At 35.2% G+C, this 24968-nt stretch overlaps 1 protein-coding gene across 36 annotated transcripts in view; it reads left to right on the forward strand.

The window, feature by feature from the left end:
- PPIP5K2 (diphosphoinositol pentakisphosphate kinase 2) overlaps positions 1-24968 on the forward strand; it is an 82766-nt gene that overhangs the window by 18040 nt on the left and 39758 nt on the right. For 20 of the 36 annotated variants that reach the window (XM_054684469.2, XM_054684473.2, XM_054684477.2 and 17 more), the window contains exons 5-17: positions 154-239; positions 8090-8244; positions 9490-9591; positions 10719-10880; positions 12819-12940; positions 14212-14313; positions 15412-15498; positions 16234-16313; positions 16402-16507; positions 17466-17551; positions 19737-19862; positions 20001-20122; positions 20694-20876. In XM_054684469.2, coding sequence (XP_054540444.1) covers positions 154-239; positions 8090-8244; positions 9490-9591; positions 10719-10880; positions 12819-12940; positions 14212-14313; positions 15412-15498; positions 16234-16313; positions 16402-16507; positions 17466-17551; positions 19737-19862; positions 20001-20122; positions 20694-20876 — 1519 coding nt within the window. Of the gene's footprint in view, positions 1-153; positions 240-8089; positions 8245-9489; positions 9592-10718; positions 10881-12818; positions 12941-14211; positions 14314-15411; positions 15499-16233; positions 16314-16397; positions 16508-17465; positions 17552-19736; positions 19863-20000; positions 20123-20693; positions 20877-24968 lie in introns of all 36 variants that reach the window. The other 16 variants (XM_063811436.1, XM_063811441.1, XM_063811448.1 and 13 more) reach the window with 3 other exon arrangements.

Genomic DNA, 24968 nt, shown 5'->3' on the forward strand with positions numbered 1-24968 from the left:
CGAAGTGACATTTGTTTATTTAAAAAAGAAAAAGTGTTGAGGTATATACCCTTTTTAATTGTAGAACAACAATAATGTCTTTTAAGAAAACTACAATAATATATTCATTGTGAAACGGAGCAATAAAACAAGGATGTTTCCCTTTTTCTTCAGGAGAGAAGTATATAGTATTCTTCAAGCTGAAGGTATTTTACTTCCTCGTTATGCAATTTTGAACCGTGACCCAAATAATCCCAAAGGTAAGAGTAAGAGATTTTAGGTAAGCTTCCTTTGCCACTTGACATACTTTTGGGCCACATTCTTACAATAATTAACTGGAAGGAATTTAAAGAATTCATAGTATTCTATTCCATTTTAAAAAATAATCTAAACAGACAAACATTCAATTAAAAGGTGACACTGAGTTAAAAGGCTACCTAATAATTTAGGAATTATTTATCCTTCTCTTCTTTGGCCTACTTTTGACATATCTCTAAGAATCATGAGTTAGAATTTTGAAATTACATACAAGTAAATTTGTATTGATTAAGGGTGAACAAGTGATTTATCTATGACTATTGAATTAAGTATTAGAAACTTCATGCTACAATGCCAAAAACTAAATACTGGCCAAGAATTTGGAAATACAGTTGGCCCTGGAACAGCATGGGTTTGAACTGTGCTGGTCTGCTTATTCACGGAATAAACATGAATTGAAAATACAGGATTCGTGGGTCCCACATATACTGATAGCCAACTTTTCATTTACATGGATTCTGCAGAGCCAACTGTGGGACTTGAGTATGTGAAGATTTTGGTATACGAGGGGGTTCCTGGAACCAGTCACCGCATATGACAAGGGGCAACAGTACTTCTAAGTATTTATTAATATTTTAAAGCACTGTTTGCTCCTTTTTTTCTGGTTATCTAAAACATAGCATGGAAGCTATACCTAACTTAGTACAAGGCAAGATACGTGTTTGAGTTAACATTTCTGTTCACACTTAGTATTGTGGGGAATTTTGATGAATTTATCATACCTTAAACCATCTTTTATTAAAAACTAGGGGGGAGGCAGAACAAGATGGCCAAATATACCCTCCAGTGATTGTCCCACTCCCCACAGGAACACCAAATTATAAACTAGCCATGCAAGAATGCACCTTCATAAGAACCAAAAAATTAGTCCACCAAGGTGGTGCCTCTAGGAGTCAGCAAGAGTTTGTAGCATTCCTGGACTTAGGGCGCCCCCTAGTGCTAATACAGCTGCAGTGACCTCAGGCTTAGATCATAACACTTAAGTCTTTTTTGAATATGTGGAAAGCTTTCTCAAGAAGGATGGATACAAACAAGCCCAAACGGTGAAGACTGAAATAAATACCTAACTTGTAAATACCCAGACATCAGTGAATGTCTACAAGCATCAAGAACATCCAGAAAAATGTGACCTCACCAAACAAACTAAATAAGTTACCAGTTACCAATCTTGGAGTGATGGAGATATGTGACCTTTCAGACAGAGAATTCAAAATAGCTGTCTTGAGGAAGCTCAAGAACTTCAATGTAACATGGAGAAGGAATCAGAATTGTATCATGAGAAATTAACAAAGAGATTGAAATAATTCAAAACAAGCCAAAATTCTGGAACTGAAAAATTCAGTTGACAAACTGAAATATACATCAAAGCCTCTCAACAGCAAAGTGGATCAAGTAGAAGAATTAGTGAGCTTGAAGACTGGCTATGTGAAAATCCATAGCCAGAGGAGAAAGAGAGGAAAAGAATGAAACACACTTACAGGACTAAAGAGACCTGACAGAGGAGCTTGAACAAACTTGCCAGGTAGCACTTTTCATCTTTTTAGCCCACTCCTTTCTTCGTTTTTCTTTAAGAACTTTGGGACCTACGTAGTTAATAAGGGGAAGGGAAAATGTTAAAAAAAAAAAAATCTTAAAAATAGCCTCAAAGGGACAAATCCAAGAATTAGTGCTCTTAAAGAGAACATAGATCATGGTAGAAAGTTTATTGAAATAAGCAATAACAGAACTTTCCAAACCTAAAGAAAGATATGAATATGCATAGGTCATAGAAGAATATGAAGATTTAACCCAAATAAGACTATCTCAAGGCATATATTAATTAAACTCTCAAAAGTCAAGGATAAACAAAGATCCTTAAAGCACCCAGAGAATAGATGTATATAACATGTAAAGAAGCTCTGATACAACTGGCAGCTGACATCTAAGCAGAAAGCTTATAGGCTAGGAGAGAGTGTGGTGGCATTCAAAGTGTTGAAGGAAAAACAAAACTTCCAACCTAGAATATTCTATTCAGCAAAATTATCCTTCAAACATGAAGACATAGTAGACTTTACTAAACAGAAGCTGAGGGATTCATGAATTACCAGTATCGTGGAATTTTTCTGTCCTTATAGGATAGGATAGGAAAAAGATCTTACAGATCTTTTACAGGAAATGCTAAAAGGAGTTCATCAATCTGATAGAAAAAGACGTTAAAAATAAGAAATCATCTGGGCCGGGTGCAGTGGCTCATGTCTGTAATCCCAACACTTTGGGAGGCCGAGGTGGGTGGATCACGAGGTCAGGAGATCGAGACCATCCTAGCTAACATGGTGAAACCCCGTCTTTTGTCCGGAATTGGTGGGTTCTTGGTCTCACTGATTTCAAGAATGAAGCCGCAGACCCTCGCGTTGAGTGTTACAGCTCTTAGGGTGGCACGTCTGGAGTCTGTCCCTTCTGATGTTCAGATGTGTTCAGAGTTTCTTCCTTCTGGTGAGTTCGTGGTCTCGCTGGCTCAGGAGTGAAGCTGCAGACCTTCGCGGTGAGTGTTACAGCTCTTAAGGTAGCGCGTCTGGAGTTGTTCGTTCCTCCCGGTGGGCTCGTGGTCTTGCTGGGCTCAGGAGTGAAGCTGCAGATCTTCGCGGTGAGTGTTACAGCTCATAAAAGCAGCGTGGACCCAAAGAGTGAGCAGTAGCAAGATTTATTGCAAAGAGCGAAAGAACACAGCTTCCACAGTGCGGAAGGGGATCCGAGCTGGTTGCCAATGCTGGCTCGGGCAGCCTGCTTTTATTCTCTTATCTGGCCCCACCCACATCCTGCTGATTGGTAGAGCCCAGTGGCCTGTTTTGTCAGGGCACTGGTGCGTTTACAATCCCTGAGCTAGATACAAAGGTTCTCCACGTCCCCATCAGATTAGTTAGATACAGAGTTTCGACACACAGGTTCTCCAAGGCCCCACCAGAGCAGCTAGATACAGAGTGTCGATTGGTGCATTCACAAACCTTGAGCTAAACACAGGGTGCTGATTGGTGTGTTTACAAACCTTGAGCTAGCTACAGAGTGCCGATTGGTGTATTTACAATCCCTGAGCTAGACATAAAGGTTCTCCACGTCCCCACCAGAGCAGCTAGATACAGAGTGTCAATTGGTGCACTCACAAACCTTGAGCTAAACACAGGGTGCTGATTGGTGTATTTACAATCCCTGAGCTAGACATAAGGACTCTCCACGTCCCCACCAGACTCAGGAGCCCAGCTGGCTTCACCCAGTGGATCCCGCACCAGGGCTGCAGGTGGAGCTGCCTGCCAGTCACGCGCCGTGTGCTCACACTCCTCAGCCCTTGGGTGGTCGATGGGACTGGGCGCCGTGGAGCAGGGGGTGGTGCTCACTGGGGAGGCTCGGGCCGCACAGGAGCCCATGGAGTGGGTGGGAGGCTCAGGCATGGCAGGCTGTAGGTCCCAAGCCCTGCCCCGTGGGAAGGCAGCTAAGGCTCGGTGAGAAATCGAGCGCAGCGCCGGTGGGCTGGCACTGCCGGGGGACCCAGTACACCCTCTGCAGCCACTGGCCCGGGTGCTAAGTCCCTCATTGCCCGGGGCCAGCAGGGCTGGCCGGCTGCTCCGGGTGCGGGGCCCGCCAAGCCCACGCCCACCCAGAACTCCAGCTGGCCCGCAAGCGCCTCCCGCAGCCCCGGTTCCCGCTCGCGCCTCTCCCTCCACACCTCCCTGCAAGCTGAGGGAGTGGGCTCCAGCCTTGGCCAGCCCAGAAAGGGGCTCCCACAGTGCAGCGGCGGGACGAAGGGCTCCTCAAGCGCCGCCAAAGTGGAAGCCCAGGCAGAGGAGGCACCGAGAGCGAGCGAGGGCTGTGAGGACTGCTAGCACGCTGTCACCTCTCAGTCTCTACTAAAAATACAAAAAAAATTAGCCGGGTGTGGTGGCGGGCGCCTGTAGTCCCAGCTACTCGGGAGGCTGAGGCAGGAGAATGGCATGAACCCAGGAGGCGGAGCTTGCAGTGAGCCAAGATGGCGCCACTGCACTCCAGCCTGGGCGAGTGAGCAAGACTCCGTCTCAAAAAAAAAAAAAAAAATTCAAGAAATCATCTGAATGTGTAAAACTCACTGGTAATAGCAAGTACACAGATAAATACATAATACTCTTAACACTGTCATTGTGGTGTACAAACCTCTTATATATTTCATAGGAAGACTAAAAGGCAAACCTGTCAGAAATAATAACTACGACAACTTTTTATGAGTATAGAAACATAAAAATAGAGACAACAAAAAGTCAAAACATGGATGGGGGGAAATGGAGTTAAAATGTAGAGTTTTTTAAATTTTCTTTTTATTTTCTTTGTAATCAGAGTTAAGTTGTCATCAATTTAAAATAATTGTAATAAAATGTTATTTGTAAGCCTTATGGTAATCACAAAACAAAAACCTGTAACAGATACACAAAAAATAAAAAGAAATTAAAACATACTACCAGAGACAATTACATATGTATAGTATTTGAGATAGGGTCTTGCTCTTAACCCATGTTGGAGTGAAGTGGCGTAATCACTTTTCACTGTAGCCTCAACTCCCAAGTGATTCTCGCACTTCAGCTTCCTGAGTAGCTGGGACTACAAGCACAAGCCACCAGACCCAAGTAATTATTTTTTGTAGAGACAGGATCTCACTGTGTAGCCCAGGCTGGTTTCAAAACTCCTTGACTCATGTGATCCTCCTGTCTCAGACTCCCGAAGTGCTGGGGACCATCATGCCCAGGCAGAAAATCACTTTCCCACAAAGGAAGATAGGACAGGAAGGAAGGACAAAAAAATGGAAACCTCAGAAAACAAATGCCAAAATAGCAGAAGCAAGTCTTTACCTATCAATAATAATGTGAATGCAAATGAGCTAAATTCTTGCAACAAAACACTTAGGGTTGCTAAATGGATTAAAAATAAGATCCAACTCTATACTCTCTACATATGATCATTTCAATTGATGGAGAAAAAGCATTTGATAAAATTAAACATCCCTTCATGATAAAATCTCTCAAAAAACTGGGCATGGAATGAACTTACCTCTATGTGATAAAAGCGCTATATGACAAACCCACAGCTAACATTATACTGAACAGGGAAAAGGTGAAAATATTTCCTCTAAGAATTGGAACAAGACAAGGATGTCTACTTTCATCTCTTTTATTCAACATAATACTGGAAATTATAGCCAGAGAAATTAGGGAAGAGAAAGAAATAAAGGGCATCCAAATTGAAAAAAAAGGAGTTACATTATTCTTGTTTATAGATGATATGATCTTACAGTTAGAAAATCCTAGAGTCTTTACCACAAAACTATTAGAACAAGTTCAATAAAGTTGCAGGATACAATATCAACTTACAAAAATCCATAGCATTTCTATATGAGAACAGCAAACAATCTGAAAAAGAAACTAAAAAAAAAAAGTAATCCCATTTACAATAGCTACAAATAAATTAAATACCTCAGAATTCACTTAAAGAAATGAAAGATCTCTTCTACAATGAAAACCATAAAATGCTGATGAAAAAAATTGAAGAGAACACACAAAAAAATGGAAAAATACTCCATTTTCATAGATTGAAAGAATCAGTATTGTTAAAATTGCCATACTACCCAAAGCCATCTACAGGTTCAATGCAGTCAGAATAGCAAAGACATTCTTCACAGAAATAGAAAAAAAAAACTAAAATTTATATGGAACCACAAAAAACTCAGAATAGCCATAGCCAGCCTGAGCAAAAACAACAAAACTGGAGGAATCACATTATTTGACTTCAAGTTGTACTGCTAAGCTATAGTAACCAAAACAGGATGGTACTGGCATCAAAATATAGACCAATGGAACAGAATGCAGAATCCAGAAAAAATACACACATTTGCAGTTAACTCATTTTTGACAAAGTTGACCAGAATGTCCACTGGGGATAGGACAGTGTCTTCAGTAAGTAGTGTTGGGAAAACTTGATATCTATATCCAGAATCAAATTAGGCCCCTATCTCTCTCCATATACATAATCAAAATGGATTAAATACTTAAATCTAAGACCTGAAGCTATGCAACTACTAGAAGAAAACATTGTAGAAACACTCCAGGATACTGGTCTGGGCAAAGATTTCTTGAGTAAGACCTCAGAAACCCAGGCAACCAAAGCAAAAATATACCAATGGGATCATATCAACCTAAAAAGCTTCTGCACAGCAAAGGAAACAATACAGTGAAGAGACAGTCCACGGAATGGGAGAAGATATTTGTAAACTACCCATTTGACAAGGGACTAATAACCAGAATATATAAGAAGCTCAAACAGCTCTATAGGAAAAAAAAAATCTAATTAAAATATGGGCAAAAGATTTGAACAGATTTTTCTCAAAGGAAGACATACAAATGGCCAATAGGTATATGAAAATATGCTCAACGTCACCAATCATCAGAGAAATGCAAATCAAATCTGTGATGAGATATCAACTCATCCAAGTTAAAATGGCTTTTATCAAGAAGACAAGCAATAAGAAATGTTTGTGAGGATGTGGAGAAAGGGAATACTGTTGGTGGGAATGTAAATTAGTAAAGCCACTATTGAGAACAAAATGGAGGTTCCTCAAAAAACTAAAAATAGAGCTACCATATGATCTTGCAATCCCACTGCTGGGTATATGTCCAAAAAAGAGGAAATCAATATATTGAAGAGATATTTGCACTCATGTTTATTGCAGCACCACTTGGAATAGCCAGTATAGAAACAACCTAAGGGTCCATTAATGGATGGATAAAGAAAATGTGGTACCTATAGATAATGGTATATTATTCAGCTATAAAAATAATGAAATCCTGTCATTTACAACAACATGGATGGAACTGGAGGTCTTATGTTAAGTGAAATAAGCCAGGCAAGAAAGAAATATTGCATGTTTTCACGTGTGGGAGCTTAAAAAAAAGATGAACTCTTAGAGCTTGAGCATAGAATACTTGTTACTGGAGGGAAGGGTTGCAAGGATGACGGGGATGAAGTGAGGATAGTTAGTGAGTATAGCAATACAGTTAGATAGAATAAATAAGATCCAGTATTTGGTAGCACAATAGGGTGACTATAGTTTACAATAATTTATTTTATATTTTGAAATAACTAAGAGTGAAATTAGAATGTTCCTAACACAAAGAAATGATAAATGTTTGAGGTGGTGAATATCCCAACTATTCCAGTTTGATTATTACACATTGTATGCCTGTATCAGAATTTCACCTGGACCACAAAAATATATACAACTACTATGTACCCATGATGATTAAAAATAACATTTAAAAAAGATATAAAGTAATCATCATCTGAAACAAGAAACTCTTCTTGTCTAGAGATAAAAAATTAACTTTCTAATTGAATTGCTGGCTTACTTTGCATATAAGTTACTTTCTAACTTAAATAACTTCATGTTTTACGATATCTGTGATATGAGTAATCTCACAGTTTTCAGAAGATGGTGGCATTCTTGAGTTACTTCTCAGTCTTTCTTGATATAATAATTTCACGTCTAACTTTGAATTCTGTGGTGTGGTAGTGTGAAATGGTAAGTCTGTAAAATTTTGAAGAACTATAGCTTTTAATGCCATATGTATCATAAATGTTGGCACATGTTATTTACATAAACATGGATAATTAAAATCGAGTAAGTACATTATCCAAGTTTTCTTTCATGGTCTTTTAGTGAAAAAGTCCTCGATAATAATGTGCTGTCCTGATAATATAATAAGAATATGTGATATTTCTTGCAATCGTGTTTGTTTTATAGAATGTAATCTGATTGAAGGGGAAGATCATGTAGAAGTAAATGGGGAAGTTTTTCAAAAGCCATTTGTAGAAAAGCCAGTCAGTGCAGAAGATCACAATGTTTACATTTATTACCCAACTTCTGCTGGTGGTGGAAGTCAAAGACTCTTTAGAAAGGTAACACCTTTGTAACTTTTGTATGAATACTCTTCTTTATACATTGTCATGTGTTATTAAAAGCAATCAAGCATTTAATTACAGTTAAATATTGAACTCTTGAAAATGTATCATTTAGAGGTAAATTTATAAAACTGATATACTTTGTTAGAAAAGCATGGCATCATTTTAGTTATTTAATGTTGTTAAGCAGAATTTCTGCCTGCAGAATGCCAGGAAAGATACTTGACTTTTCTTTTCCCTCCCATTTTTGTACATCTGTCAAACTAGAAATTCACTTAAGCAGTAGCAGTCTTTTAGAATAATGGCCCAGAAAAATAACAGCTCATAGAAAAAGTAACACTAATAACTTTACATACATGAAAGTATACTTAATTGTACTCAAATGCAAATTAAATTGAGATATAATGACATTGTATTACTTTTTGGATTGACAAAGATAAAAAATATTGAGCTAGTTGAGAAATAAGCACACGACCAAACATTGTTGGCAGAAATACAAAGCAATGTAGCCTCTTAACAACATAATTTAGCAATGTATCAGAATGTAAAATGCATATACATATAGCAATTGATGGAAATTCAAATTAAGAACACAGTGAGATACCATTTTAACATCCATTAAAGTAGCAGATATTAAGAAGCCTAACAATAACAAGTGTAAACAAGGATGTAGAACAGTGAAAACTTACACATTGCTGATGAGACATTGTTAAAATAGTTGATAAAGATTTTTCATTATCTTCACAAGTTGCATATGAGCACATTCTATTAATGAGCAGTTCCACTTTTATTATATACCTTAGAAACACTCATACATGTTTGCTGTTGGGACACATAAGAATGTTGAAAGCAACATTGTTGTAATCACCAAAGCTTGGAAAACAACCTAAACATACATTGATAGGAGAATGGATAAATTCTGGTGTATTTACACAGTGGAAAATTCTAGAGTAGTAAAAATGAACAAGCTTGAGTTACATGCAGCAACCTGGATGAATCTTAGGAACATAATTCTTAATGTTCATTGTATTTCTATGTTCTCTAATATATAAGTTATGGTAACAATAGAGACTACTATAGTGCCAAGTATATAGTAAGTTTTGTTAAATATTTGTGGATTAAAAAATGTATTTGAAAATGTCTAAGATGGAAATAGATGGTAAATAAACTATTTGTCATTTTATCATAAAAATGAGGGAAATAATTTGCTTTTTTATATCGATGGACATCTTTTGTTTTCAGATTGGCAGTAGAAGTAGTGTTTATTCTCCAGAAAGCAATGTACGAAAAACAGGCTCATATATATATGAAGAGTTTATGCCCACAGATGGTACTGATGTTAAGGTAGGATTGATTAAAATAGATTTTAGTTTTATATTTCAAGTTTACCAATGATATCAGAAAAAGTACTTAATCTTTAGCTATATCTAACCTTTATTCTGGATCTCTTTCTTTTTGATTAGGGATTCCTCATGTTTTGTACCATCAACATCTTTAGCAGTCTGAAGCCTATGGACTCTTTTTTAAGAGTAGTGTTTTTAAATGCTTTAAACATGTAAGATTATGATGGAGACAAATTTTATTCAAATATAATAAAATATTTAAAAACCAACTTTGTGTTACACATAATATGTCTTTAAAGGGGCATTAAATAATAAGATACCAGGGATAAAGGTCTAATAACCACCACAGTTTCCAAGCAGTGATTAGTGTAAGTGAGGTTTTGAGATCTGTGACAACTGTGATGTGATATAAAACATGTCTGTCATTTTAGTTGGTGACAAATAGGTCTTAATCGCTTTACCTTCAGCCATTCTCTCTCTAACCAGAATGTTTTCTAAAGTATAAATCAGAGTATGAATCCTTAAAAATTCTCTAGTGGATCCTTATTGACCACAGGATAATAACCAGATTCATAATCCTGCCATACAAGATATTTCAGTCTGTCCTCTCTTTGTCTTATAAACCTCATTTCTTACAGTATAAACTACATCAGATAACTTGCCAATACCTGAATACATCATGCTGTTCATACCTCTTTCCTTTACTTTTCTTCTCTTACCTGCACTCAGATTATGCCCTCACCCTTTTAAAGATGTTCTTTTGGAAGGTTTTTTTTCCTGTAAGTTTTATAGTTATTTGCATCTCTCATTTGTTAAACTAAAACAATTTGAGGAGAGCGATCACATTGTATACATCCTAGTATTCCCTCGTAATACTCAATATAATAGTTTTCTATAGAGAATGAAACTTCACTTTACCAATTTTGCTATATAATGATTACTTACAACCTTTCCCAATGAACCGAAAATTTGGGCATGTAAAATAGAAAGATGTGTCTACTAGCCTGGATTCTGAACTATTTTTTAGTAATTTTTTCATTGTATTTGTTGTCTGTTGGTTACACACACACACACACACACACACACATACATATATATATTTATACATTTATTAAACATTTGTGAAAGGTTTATACAGTGGGTCCAGATTATGCCCATGCTGAAGCTCGAAAATCTCCAGCACTTGATGGCAAGGTGGAACGAGACAGTGAAGGAAAAGAAGTAAGATACCCTGTTATTCTCAATGCACGAGAGAAATTAATTGCTTGGAAAGTCTGCCTTGCTTTTAAGGTAAGATATTATACAAGCCTATAGATCCTTATAAAGGTAAATTCTAATTTTCTTTTTTGACTAAGACATTATTGGTGCTTATAATTGGAGAAGTAAACCAAGAAAGTAATTAATACATCTGAATGGTTCATGTACTTTTCAAGGGATTCTTGTGGTGCCAATATATTCTTTTGTATTATATAAAAGAAAACCTGGTCAGTTTATTCAGAAATTAAAAATAAAATTAAAATTCAGAAATGACTCAGCTGATCAGTGTTTTAGGGTTATTGTCTAGCATACTTTTTGAAACTGGCTTTAAGTGTTACTTTCATAGAATTGGTAAGATTTTTTTGTTGAATGAAAACAGTTCTCAGTGGTCTATGTTCATGAAAACAATATAAAAACATTTCTTTTTTTTTTTTTTGAGACGGAGTCTCGCTGTCACCCAGGCTGGAGTGCAGTGGCACGATCTTGGCTCACTGCAACCTCTGCCTCCTGGGTTCAAGCGATTCTCCTGCCTCAGCCTCTAGAGTAGCTGGGATTACAGGCACCCACCACCATGCCCGGCTAATTTTTGTATTTTTAGTAGAGAGGGGGTTTCTCCACGTTGGCCAGGCTCATCTCAAACTCCTGACCTCGTGATCTGCCCACCTCGGCTTCCCAAAGTGCTGGAATTACAGGTGTGAGCCACTGCACCCGGCCAAAACCATTTCTTGAAAAAAACTTTTTTACTTCTGACATTTGACTAATTCTCTCAATCTATATTAAGTTTCTTCCTAACTACTGTATAGTAAAGATTTAAATAGAAGTACTACAACCTTCCTTTAATGAAGGATAAAAATTTTACCTTCTTGAAATCTTAAAGACTAGTATATATTACTGGTTATTAAATAATAAATAATTATTTTGTGCCTTAATAATTTGAAGTGTCTTTCATGGAAGGAATGTTAGCCTGTAAATAAGTTTTAATAGCTTTATAGAAATCCTTTTATTATGCTAGGATTCTGAAAGCTGTGACAAAAAATCACATTATACTAATACCTGATGATTGAACTTAAAATGTAGATCAGAAAGTTCTTAGAGCCTGAGTGGCAAATTCATGCCTTTTGGCCATTTTCTTCACCCAGATAAAGTAAATTTATTACAGGTGTTCACGAATATGTGGTATTAGGGGTTTAAAAGATCACAGGATTTCGACTGGGCGTGGTGGCTCACACCCATAATCCCAGCACTTTGGGGGTGCTGAGGTAGGTGGATCACTTGAGGCCAGGAACTCCAGACCAGCCTAGCTAACATAGCAAAACCCCGTCTATACTAAAAATACAAAAATTAGCCTTGTGGTGGCTCACGCCTGTAATCCCAGCTACTGCAGTGGCTGAGGCACAAGAATTCCTTGAACCTGGGAAGTGGAGGTTGCAGTGAGCCAACATTGTGCCACCGCACTCCAGCCTGGGTGACAGAGCGACACTACCTCTCAAAACCAAACAAAACAGATCACAAGATTTCCTCTGGAATATGTCCTCAAAACTATTCTCCACGTCCATCCTCCTTTTTTTTTTTTTTTTTTTTTTTATTAACATGGTGTAATTTCTGCTAGTGCCAAGTTTTTTTTTTATGAGATCCTTTAAAAATTTTGCTTTTGTTTTTAAATTAAATGTTAATTGAAGAACTTTGTGATCAAATATATTATTTTTGGGCCTCTGTAGCCCCTTATGCATTATTGTTCTACATCTACTTTATGATGAAAGACTTAAATAATCATATAGCCTCTATAATGTATTTTCGGAGTACTCAAGTTATGAATAAGTAATTTCTTTCATTTCTTATTATGAAGTAAACCACTATATAGTAATATATTTTTAAGCATTTATAAAATTTGATATGTTCTGATAGGACTAGAAAACTGTGAATCTTAATAATTTAAATAAAACCTTAAAGTTTATAACTTATTTTAAATAGCAAACAGTTTGTGGCTTTGATTTGTTACGGGCCAATGGACAGTCCTATGTCTGTGATGTCAATGGCTTCAGTTTTGTGAAAAATTCCATGAAGTATTATGATGACTGTGCAAAAATACTTGGGTAAGAATTTTTAAATTTTTCTTTTTACCTTCATATACTAGTTATTCAGAAACCAAATAACTGTTAACATTAAATGGTCAGGGTTTTTAAGCATTCTAGAGTAAAGATCAGTGTTCATAAAATGATACCCCCAGAGACTATGCCAGATCCTGAATTATACTTTGGCTTATCAAAGACAGATTAATTTATGATCAGTATAGATGAAAACCTTTAACTTCATATGTTTACAAATACTATAACATGTTGATTATTAGTCAAAAGTTTATTTGTTAGAATACTTTATTCCTCAAATTTTTGCCATGTAGTTATAGTGGAAAAGGTTTTCTTCTACTTAATGGACAAAATTAACATTCATGAAATAAACAGAGTAAAATAGAAATATTTAGAATTCATGACTCTTTTGCATGACAATTCATTCTACAAGCGTATGTTACTTGATGATATTTTCATAAGATTATCAAGTGAATGTAAAAAAATTATTGTAGGTAGAAATGCCATTTTTATATTCTTCAACCTGTTTTCTTTATACCTTGATTCAGAAGACTAGCAAGGCAATAACTATTTTTAAGACATTTCCAGGTATATATGACAAATCCATAGGAAACTTACATTAAAAAATGTTCGATAATTGGAGCTAGCTTTTATACTGGTTAAGTATCCCTTATCCAAAATGCATGGGACCAGAAGTGTTTTGGATTTCAGATTTTCAGATTAAGAACATTTAACCCACAGTATGTTTCAAAGATTTACAAACTTACCCTTAAAGTGATGTAAGGGAGAGTTTACTAAATTTTAGCATAAATAAGTGCTAAATTTAAACAAAGCCAAAAAGTAAACATTTTTCCATTTTTAACCCTATTAGTATAGTAGTGATTTGTTAAGATGAACAATATTTAGAGTAGCATTATCAATGTTCAATAAAGTGATAAGAATTTATCAGTAGCCACACAGAAGAGACAATCTTGAATTTCAGAATGTATGTAGTTAGATGTGATGTAATTGTAGTGATTTCTTTGAATCCAATGTTGATTGATATTTTAAAACTAAAGTAAATAATCTCAAATTTGTGAAATCCCATTGATGTGTCTAATACATCAATTTGGAACTGCTGATTTTTATTTTTTCTTGATCAGAATTGATTCTGTGGGTTATCTTTTATGTGATGTAATCACTAGATAGTTTAACTCTTATGATTCTCTCTCATTCTCATTAAGTACCCAGTTTTGTCTTAAAACGTACTAATTTTAAATCTTTTCTTTTTTGTCTTGAAGAAATATTGTAATGCGAGAACTTGCTCCACAATTTCATATTCCATGGTCAATACCCTTAGAAGCTGAAGATATCCCAATTGTACCAACTACATCTGGAACTATGTAAGTCTGAATTATTGTCATTTAGAAATTGAGTTTTCCTTGCCATCTGTGCTATTAGGATAAAAATTAAATTTCTGAATGATGATTAGACACTTTAGTGTGTATGATTTCATATGATTCAGCTTGAAGATAGAGGAGTAGATTATACGTATTTATAAGGGTCCACTAATTGTTACAAATAAACTACTGAAACATGCCTGGATAATTATAGAATTGTTTAATCAAGCCATAAAAATAAAAAAGGTACCAATAGGAATGTTACTTAAAGGTTCATAGTGGTCTTACAACTTTTGCTCTCTCAAGTCATATCTTGCATAATTATACCAGTATTGCCAAAATGTTTTATAACATTCTCTTACTGAAAATTATTCCTTTAAATTCATGTCAGTTGACTGAATGCTTTTTTTTCACAACTTAGATATTTATATTAACATGTTGAATATCCTGAGGCGTACTGATGATGGGGGAAACTAATTTTGTTTTTAATCAGCATTTTTCATACTGATTTAACACGCAAGTGTTAAATAAAATTTTTTTCAGGTAACTCAATTGATAATCCTGCAGGGTTATGTTCTGCAGTTCACACTTCAGCACACACTAGATTATACCTCTGAATTCTAGCATGCTTCTAAGATGATTTTATCTTCCAGTAATTTGAGTTGTAAATACTTGTTCTCCTTACATGGGAAAAACTTAGCAAATATATAAATATAGCAACCATCATGTAAAGTTTTATTTTGATTTAATGAAGTCTCAGTCTGTAGTGACCTAATGCTATGCATCAGATATTTAAGAAAGCTCAGAAATTGTAGTCCATCTACTTTTATCCCAGAGTTAATGTAGCCATTTCTAGAGAAGAAAAGGTTGTATTCTATTATATAGCTTAATATCACCTCCCTCCCCCAGCTTCTTAAGTTCTTTTTGAATTTTATTTCATAAAGTTAAAACTAGATTGTTATAAGTATTATTCTTCATGGGAAAGATCTTGAAATGGTAAAAGATGGCTTTAAATAGATGACTAAATGTTCATATTAATCTGAATTATACAACACAAATCTTTTTTAGAGAATTAAGAACATATATATTTTTTCATTTTAGGATGGAACTTAGATGTGTCATAGCTGTTATACGTCATGGGGATCGAACACCAAAACAAAAAATGAAAATGGAAGTGAGACATCAGAAGTATGTTTTAAGATGAATAATTTAACATGCATGATATAATTTTAAGATTTCTGATAAGTGATCAACTCTTTTGATTAATACATCATATAGAAAAACTTTTATCTACTATCTCTTGGCCATTTATATTTAAACCAGTGGGTGTGTACAAAATCCATTTAAAATATGTTCATTAGCATCTAAAATTATTGTGGCAATATTCATAAATATCATCAGTCTGCCCTGGCTTTCATTTATTGTCATAAAGGTGTTCTATTTAATCTTTGCTTATCACTCTCTTGTATTGCATTCTGAGAGTGAGTAATCCCTCAGCCTTTTAGAAGAAAATTAGTAGAATGAAAGTTTCTGTTATTTCTATCCAGTGTTTGGTTTGGAGATGATAAAATTTGAAAACCCTGAGCCATTAAGTATGTGTTGACACAAGTAATTTTCAATGTATATGCAATGACTTCAGAAAATATATAATATTATGAACTATAATTGTATGTTTGGTTTCCGTGAAAAAACTTTGAAAAGTAGTATGGTGATTATTAGTTTGGTATCATTTAGGAAAGTACTAAGTTTTATCAATCAAAGTTGAGCAGCAACATGTACAGTGAAAGAGGAAACACAGTACTTGAAATCCTTAGATCCCAAGTTCTAGTCCCATAGCTTATCATTTATTATTTGTTAGTTTAAACATATATTGGTAATGTTAATTATTGCAAGTGACTAACAGTGTTCTGTCTTTTTTATAAGATTTTTTGATCTTTTTGAAAAGTGTGATGGATATAAATCAGGGAAATTAAAACTCAAAAAACCAAAACAGTTACAGGCAAGTGTATTTGCTTTCTTGTTTAATTTTAAATTTTTTAGTGGTGAAATTACATAAAAATTCAATTTTTTGTTAATTTATTTTATAGGAAGTGCTAGATATTGCACGACAGCTTCTTATGGAGCTAGGGCAAAATAATGATTCTGAAATTGAAGAAAACAAGCCAAAACTTGAACAACTTAAGACTGTATTAGAGATGTGAGTATCTTTTTGAAACGCTTAATTGTGGTACTACATATAGCTCTTCTTTTTTATGTATGTGATTTTCCATTTTAATTACTTTCACAGTCTGATCTTTTTACTCTTTGTTACTGTAGTTGAGACATGAAGGAAAATCTAATGTGAAAAAAATAGATTGTTGTATTGAAGGTTTTAGCTTTAGTTTGAATTTTGGTGAGAAGATTAAACAAGGACATCAAATTTGTGTCTTCTGTGAAATACTGCTTAGAATGAAGGCCACATTGCTAACTTGACCATAGATTCATTGCAGTTTAAATATAAAAAATTTGAATTTTGCCTTAATCAAGTAAAATGGATACCCACCAATATTCCTGTTACAGCTTTACATTTTTAAGCTCTTACAATCTTATTTCCTTTATTTCTTAAAACACATACATCTGTGTTTTTACATATTTCTGTACTTTATCTCTTCAGAGTTGTCTTTTTTTTTTTTTTTTTTTTTTTTTTTTTTGAGACAGGGTCTTATTCTGTCACCCAGGCTGGAGTCAGTGGTGTGATCTCAGCTAACTGCAACCTCTCCCCCTCCCAAGTTCAAGCAATTCTCATGCCTCAGCCTCCCAAGTATCTGGGACCACAGGCACACACCACCATGCCTGGCTAATTTTTGTATTTTTAGTGGAGACAGTTTCACCGTGTTGGCCAGGCTGGTCTCGAACTCCTGACCTCAAGTCATCCACTCACCTCGGCCTCCCAAAGTGCTGGGATTACAGGCTTGAGCCATGGCACCCACGCCTGTAATTTTTAGAAAAACATTTTTGTTTTTAATGTGGTTAGAATGATTATATATGGTACAATTTTTTTTTTGATAGAATATTTCGAAGAATTAAACAGGCAGTTACAAATAAAAGGGAGCATGAATATGTGAGAATTAGTTTTTCCCTACATGTTCTATTCTGTTTATCGTTTTATTTTTCAGGTATGGTCATTTTTCTGGAATAAATCGTAAGGTTCAGTTGACCTATCTCCCTCATGGTTGTCCTAAAACATCTAGTGAAGAGGAGGGTATGTTATTCTTAATGCTTATACAGTAGTTTTATATGTAGTAACTTGTTATTCACTGTTGATTACCTTTGGACCATCTTTTGCTTAGTAGTTTAGGGAATGGCATGGTGAGGAAAAATAAAGAGGAATTAGCTGTGCTTCCTTTTCTTTAAATAAAGGATACAATTCTAAAATTACCTATTCTTTAAATAAAGGATAGATTTTATTGTTCTGAAAACTGCATAGGAATTCCTTTTAACTGTGGGATTGTTTCGGAAAACTTATTTATTTATAACTAAGTGTTATTTAATGGGCTCCTTACATCACCTTTTGATAGTAGAGGGCAGAGTATATAAGAAGAAAGGCCAAGAAATACAAAAAGACTTTGAAAAAATATACAATTAACCTGTTTCTAAAATAAATGGGTATTTTCTTCCACCCAGTAAAGCAGAGTAAGTCTTTAAACAAGTTTGGTCTCCTAAGAGCAGACAGTATCCACATTCATAAATGCATTTACCTTACAAAAGAAAAGGGTAGGGATTGGGGAAGTCATTTCATAGAGAAATGCAGATGACCAATAAAATAATAGTGATAGTAATAATAATCTGTCTTGCCTATCATATTGGCAAAGTGTTTTCTTCATTTCTGTTTTAAACTGGTAATAAAGTGTGCTGATGAGAATTCATTGAGACGGGATTTCAGTCTATAGTAGAAGTATAAATTGGCACAGTGTTTTGAAACGTAACTTGGCAATATATCAAAAACTTCAGAAAATGTACTTATGCTTTGACCTGAATTCTGCTTATCAGAATCTAACCCAAAGAAGTAATCAGATGTTCAGGGAAAGATTATCTATAGGGATATTCATAGTGGTATTACTTATAGTAGCAAAAATTAATGATTATCTTAAATGCAGACACAAATTTATAATAATCTTTATATATTTAGTTTAACATTTGATATATTGCTCTTATCACATTTTGTGGTTAATAGTAATACAGGTTAATTTTCTATATCTTAGTATTTATCATCAAAAACATTCTATAAGCAAATAATTTAAAAAGTTAGGTAACTAACTTTCTTTCCATAAATTAATATTGGTCTACATGACAAAGCTCACAGAACCGCTAACTTGCTGCAGGGGAAGGGGTGATTTCCTCTCACCTTTAAAGAATGATTATTAAGTTCTTTTAGTGCTTATAATGCTTATTTTTGAATTACTTTTTTTTTCACAACCCAACGCAGATCTTAATACCATGAAAAGGAGTAGGTCAAAATTAAGTACAGAAACTCATTAACATGGTATTTTCTTTGTTTAAGAAAATACTCTGATGTGTAACATGCAGAGATTCCACAATTTCAAATTTAAAAAGCTGCTCTTGAATACCTTTTGTTTGCGTAAAATTTATTAGATTGCATAAAATTTAAATTAGAATAAATGTTAGGCTCTGTCATCTCACATCTTCCTAAAAATGATGCAAATCACCGATTTCCAATCTTAAAAACATATATATCTGGCCGGGTGCAGTGGCTCACGCCTTAATCCCAGCACTTTAGGAGGCCGAGGTGGGTGGATCACCTGAGGTCAAGAGTTCGAGACCAGCCTGGCCAACATGGTGAAACCCCGTCTCTACTAAAAATACAAAAATTAGCCAGGCGCCTTTAGAGCCAAGATCGTGCCATTGCACTCCAGCCAGGGCGACCAAGCGAGACTCTGTCTCAAAAAAAAAAAAAACAAAAAAATATATATCTTCTTCACTTCAACTAATGTATTTTCTTTCATGGGACAGCACTGCAAAGGGTGCTTGATAGCAAGGCAGATAAAACCTGGATTCGGGCATCAAGGAGCTGTTAATCCAGCAGACATAGCACAACTAAATTCAGTACAATGAAAAAATTACTATGAGAGCAGGCAAGGGAGAAACCTTACATCCCTGAAGAAAATTGGGAGCCATTTTTCTAAAGTATGAGAGAGATTTTCAAATTTCAGTAAGATTTAAACAGGTATAGCAAGGGAGTATTCCTTACAGAAGCAACTGCCTACAAACGGCATTAAGGAACATACATGCAACAGCATTTAAGGAAGAAAATATCTTACATATGGGCCATATTTCACTGCAGAAGAGAGCACAGAGAAAAAATGAATCTTAAGTCTGTTTAAAGAAATAAACTTAACATTTGTTTTATTCATTCATATGTGTCATAGACAGCCGAAGAGAAGAACCATCTTTACTTTTGGTTCTAAAATGGGGAGGTGAATTAACTCCTGCAGGCAGGGTCCAGGCTGAAGAACTTGGAAGAGCCTTCAGGTGTATGTATCCTGGAGGTCAAGGTAAATCTTAGAGTTTTCTTTAATTTGACTAATTTCATAAATTGTATTTTGAAATCCTCATTTGTGATGTTATTAAATATTTATAGAAATACAATGAAATGAAAATATAGCTGAAGTGATTTGAGGATTTATTTTCAGGAGATTATGCAGGATTTCCTGGTTGTGGTTTACTTAGATTACATAGCACCTACAGACATGACCTCAAAATATATGCCTCTGATGAAGGACGAGTCCAGATGACTGCAGCTGCTTTTGCAAAGGTATAAATAATTTTTTTTTAGAATTATTAGAGTTTTTAATCTAATATTGTATCTTAAAACATTTTTGGCTGGGCGCAGTGGCTTACACCTGTAATCCTAGCACTTTGGGAGGCTGAGGTGGTCAGATCACTAGAGCCCAGGAGTTTGAGACCAGCCTGGGCAACATGACGAAACCTGTCTCTGCAAAAAAATTTAAAAAATAAAAATTAGCCAGGTGTAGTGGTTCACACCTGTAGTCCCAGCAGCTCAGGAGGCTGAGATGGGAGGATCACCTGAGCCCAGGAGGTCAAGGCTGCAATGAGCCAAAATCACACCGCTGCACTCTACCGCAGGCAACAGTGTCAGACCCTGGTCTCAAAAAAAAACAAAATTTTTTTAACCAAGGAATATTTAAAAATTCTGTATTTGGAACTTTCAAGTAAAACTCTAAAATGACAATAATGAACTGTAGTATTAATAAAGTTTATTTATGGTAAACTTAACTTATACTTTATGAAAATCAGTATGTAACAAAATATTATTTTACGTATTAATTTTTTAAATTCGTGTTTTCTTTATTTAATATGCTTAGGGGCTTTTAGCTTTGGAAGGAGAGCTTACACCCATTCTTGTTCAAATGGTGAAAAGTGCAAATATGAACGGTCTTTTGGATAGTGATAGTGACTCTCTGAGCAGTTGTCAGCAACGTGTGAAGGCAAGGCTTCATGAAATACTTCAGAAAGACAGAGATTTTACTGCTGAAGATTATGAAAAGGTGGGTCTTAGCAAACTCTTATATTGTGAAATATTACACACACACAGAAAAGTGATAAGTGCATAAAACATACATGTAGAGCTTATTATATTATAAAGCAAATACACATCTTATCATCCTCCAGGTAAAGAAATCGAACATTGGAACAACTTTGGCTTCTGTATGCCCCTTTTCAATCGCAACCCATTCCCTACCTCCTCAAAAAAACTACTGTCCTGACTTTTTATATTCTTTTCATATCCAGAATACTTACTTGAATAATAAGTATAGTCTCTAACCAGTGTAGTCTAATTTTTGGCTTTTTTCTAACTTTAAATCTATTGATTTTAATTGACAAATTAAAATTATATATGTTTATGACACAACATGTTTTAAAATATATATGCATTGTGAAATGGCTAACTTAAGCTAATTAACATATGTATTACCTCACATCCTTATTTTTTTGTGATGAGAACATTTAAAATCTACTCAGCAATTTTCAAGGATAAAATATATTGCTATTACTATAATCACCATGTTGTACAATAGAGCTCCTGAACTTATTCCTTCTATCCAACTGAAATTGTGTATCCCTTGACCAACATCTTCCCAACCCCTTCCTTTTCCAGCCTCTGGTAGCCATCATTTTACTCTGCTTCTCTAAGTTTAACTTTTTTAGATTCTACATATAAGTGAGATTATACATATTTGTCATTCTGTGCCTGGCTTATTTCACTTAACATAGTGTCTTCTAGGTTCATCCATGTTGTTGTTAATGATAGGATTTCCTTCTTTTTTAAGGCTAGATGATGATACTTCATCTTGTATATATACTACACTTTCTTTATTCATTCATCTGTTATTGGACAGGTTGATTCCAGATCTTATCTATTGTGAACAGTGTTACAATAAAAATGGGAATGCAAATATCTCCTTGACATACGATTTCATTTCCTTTAGCTGTATACCTAGTATTGGGATTGTTGGATCATATGGTAATTCTGTGTTCAGTTTTTTGAGCAATGTTCATACTGTTTTCTATAATGGCTCTACAGTATTAATTCACTTTGGCTATTTTTTAAGGTTCATAGAACCTGTTTTATTTTATATTTGGCTTCTTTTATTTAATATTTTATTTGTGAAATTCAACCATATTAAGTAATGGTCATAGTTAGTTAATAATCATTGCTGTGTTTGCTGTATTCCATTTCAGGGTTGGCAGAACTTTTCTGTAAAAGGCCAGATAGTAAACATTTTATTTAAAAAAATTAGACTTTGCAGTCCAAATATGGTCTCTGTTGCATATTGTTTTTGTTTTTTTTTAACTGCCTTTTAAGCATGTAAAAACCATTCTTAGCTCATGGCCTGTGTAACAGGCCACATTTGACCTGCAGGCTATAGTTTGTTGACCCATGTACTACTTTATGAACATATTACAATTTATATATGCTTTCTATTATTGTTAGAGTTTTGGACTGTTAGGATTAAAGTTGCCATGAATATCCTGGTATGGCACCTGTGCAATGAACATACGTTTCTCTTGGGTATATTGTAGGAGTGGAATTATTGTGACCATGGTATACTTATTTACAATGTTAGCAGGTAATGTCAAACTGGTTTTTTGTTTTTTGTTTTTTTTTGTCTTTTCATTCTTTTTTTTTTTTAATTATACTTTAAGTTCTAGGGTACATGTGCACAACGTGCAGGTTTGTTATGTATGTATACATGTGCCATGTTGGTATGCTGCACCCATTAACTCGTCATTTACATTAGGTATATCTCCTAATGCTTTCCCTCCCCCCAACCCCCACCCCAACAACAGGCCCCGGTGTATGATGTTCCCCTTCCTGTGTCCAAGTGTTCTCATTGTTCAGTTCCCACCTGTGAGTGAGAATATGCAGTGTTTGGTTTTTTGTCCTTGCGATAGTTTGCTGAGAATGATGGTTTCCAGCTTCATCCATGTCCCTACAAAGGACATTAACTCATCATTTTTTATGGCTGCATAGTATTCCATGGTGTATATGTGCCACATTTTCTTAATCCAGTCTATCATTGATGGACATTTGGATTGGTTCCAAGTCTTTGTTATTGTGAATAGTGCCACAATAAACATACGTGTGCATGTGTCTTTATAGCAGCATGATTTATAATCCTTTGGGTATATACCCAGTAATGGGATGGCTGGGTCAAATGGTATTTCTAGTTCTAGATCCTTGAGGAATCGCCACACTGTATTCCACAATGGTTGAACTAGTTTACAGTCCCACCAACAGTGTAAAAGTGTTCCTATTTCTCCACATCCTCTCCAGCACCTATTGTTTCCTGACTTTTGAATGATTGCCATTCTAACTGGTGTGAGATGGTATCTCATTGTGGTTTTGATTTGCATTTCTCTGATGGCCAGTGATGATGAGCATTTTTTCATGTGTCTGTTGGCTGCATAAATGTCTTCTTTTGAGAAGTGTCTGTTCATATCCTTCGCCCACTTTTTGATGGGGTTGTTTGTTTTTTTCTTGTAAATTTGTTTGAGTTCTTTGTAGATTCTGGATATTAGCCCTTTGTCAGATGAGTAGATTGTAAAACTTTTCTCCCATTCTGTAGGTTGCCTGTTCACTCTGATGGTAGTTTCTTTTGCTGTGCAGAAGCTCTTGAGTTTAATTAGATCCCATTTGTCAATTTTGGCTTTTGTTGCCACTGCCTTTGGTGTTTTCTAACGCTATTGAGCTAATTTACACTCCCACCAGAGGTCAATGATAGTTGTCATTGCTCCACATATTCTCCATTCTTGGGATTCTCAGATGATTCCATTTTGGTCATTCTGGTGGATATACCTAGAATTTACTTTACTGTGGCTTCAATGTCTATTGACCATTTAGATATCCTCTTGAATGAGGACAAGTCTCTTGTCCTTTTTCTGTGAATTGTCTATGTTTTTCTTCTTGGATGGCAGAAGTTCTTTATGTATTCTGGATATGAGTTCATTGTTACATGTAGATAACATAAAGTTAACACCACCTACTCTGAGCCTTAATGATGTCATGATGTGTTTTCTTTTTTTTGTTTTTGTTTTTTTGTTTTGTAGAGACAATGTCTTGCTCTGTCACCCAGGCTGGAGTGCAGTGGTGTGATCATAGCTCACTGCGGCCTGAAACCCCTGGGCTCAAGCAATTCTCCTGCTTCAGCCTCCTGAGTAGCTGAGACTACAGGTGCACGCCACCATGCTCAGCTAACTTTTTAAGTTTTTGTAGAGACTGGGTCTCACTGTGTTGCCCAGGCTAGTCTCGAACTCTTGGCCTCAAGTGATCCTCCTGTCTTGACATCCCAAGGCTTTGGAATTACAGGCATGAGCCACCACGCCCAGCCAATAATATCTTTTGATAAGCAAAAGTTATAGTTTTTCATGATTTCCAAGTTCATTTTTTTCCCCTTAGGGTCAATGCATTTTAATATATTGTTTAAGATATCTTTTTCGGAGAAGAGGCCATAAGATATATATATCTTCTATAAACTTACTGTTTTGCTCTTCACATTTATCTGTAATCCAGATAAAATTGACTTTTGTGTGTGCTATGAGCTAAGAATGTCAAGGTTGTTATTTCCCCTGCAACTATATATACATCTGGGTGTCCCAGCAGAACATACTGAAAAGACTATTCTTTCCCATTACTCAGAAGTACCATATTTATTATATATGTGTGATCTGTTTCTGGACCCTGTATTCTGTTTGTTGATCCCTGTGCCAATGAATAATACCTCCCAACACCCAAATGGATCCTTCTTCAAGTGTTTTTTTTTGTTGTTTTTTTTTTTTTTTTTGCATTTTCATATAAATTTTAAAACAAGCTGGTCAAAAATACTGTTGGGATTTTTTATTTAGGTTGTATTGTATCTGTAGTTTGTGCAAATTTACATTTTTTTCTCTAGTCTTTCAATCTGTGAATGTAGTGTAGCTCATTTATTTAGATATTCTTTAATATCTTTCAATAATGTTTTATAATTTACTTCACAGAGTTCTTGTGCATCTTTGTTAGATTTAGGCTAAGTTGATTGATATTGTGCAATTATAAATGGGCCCTCTTTAAAAGTTTTATTCTCTGTTGTTGCTATATA

Source organism: Pan troglodytes, chromosome 4 (assembly GCF_028858775.2).
Source record: "Pan troglodytes isolate AG18354 chromosome 4, NHGRI_mPanTro3-v2.0_pri, whole genome shotgun sequence".
In the NCBI taxonomy this organism is placed as follows: Eukaryota; Metazoa; Chordata; class Mammalia; order Primates; family Hominidae; genus Pan; species Pan troglodytes.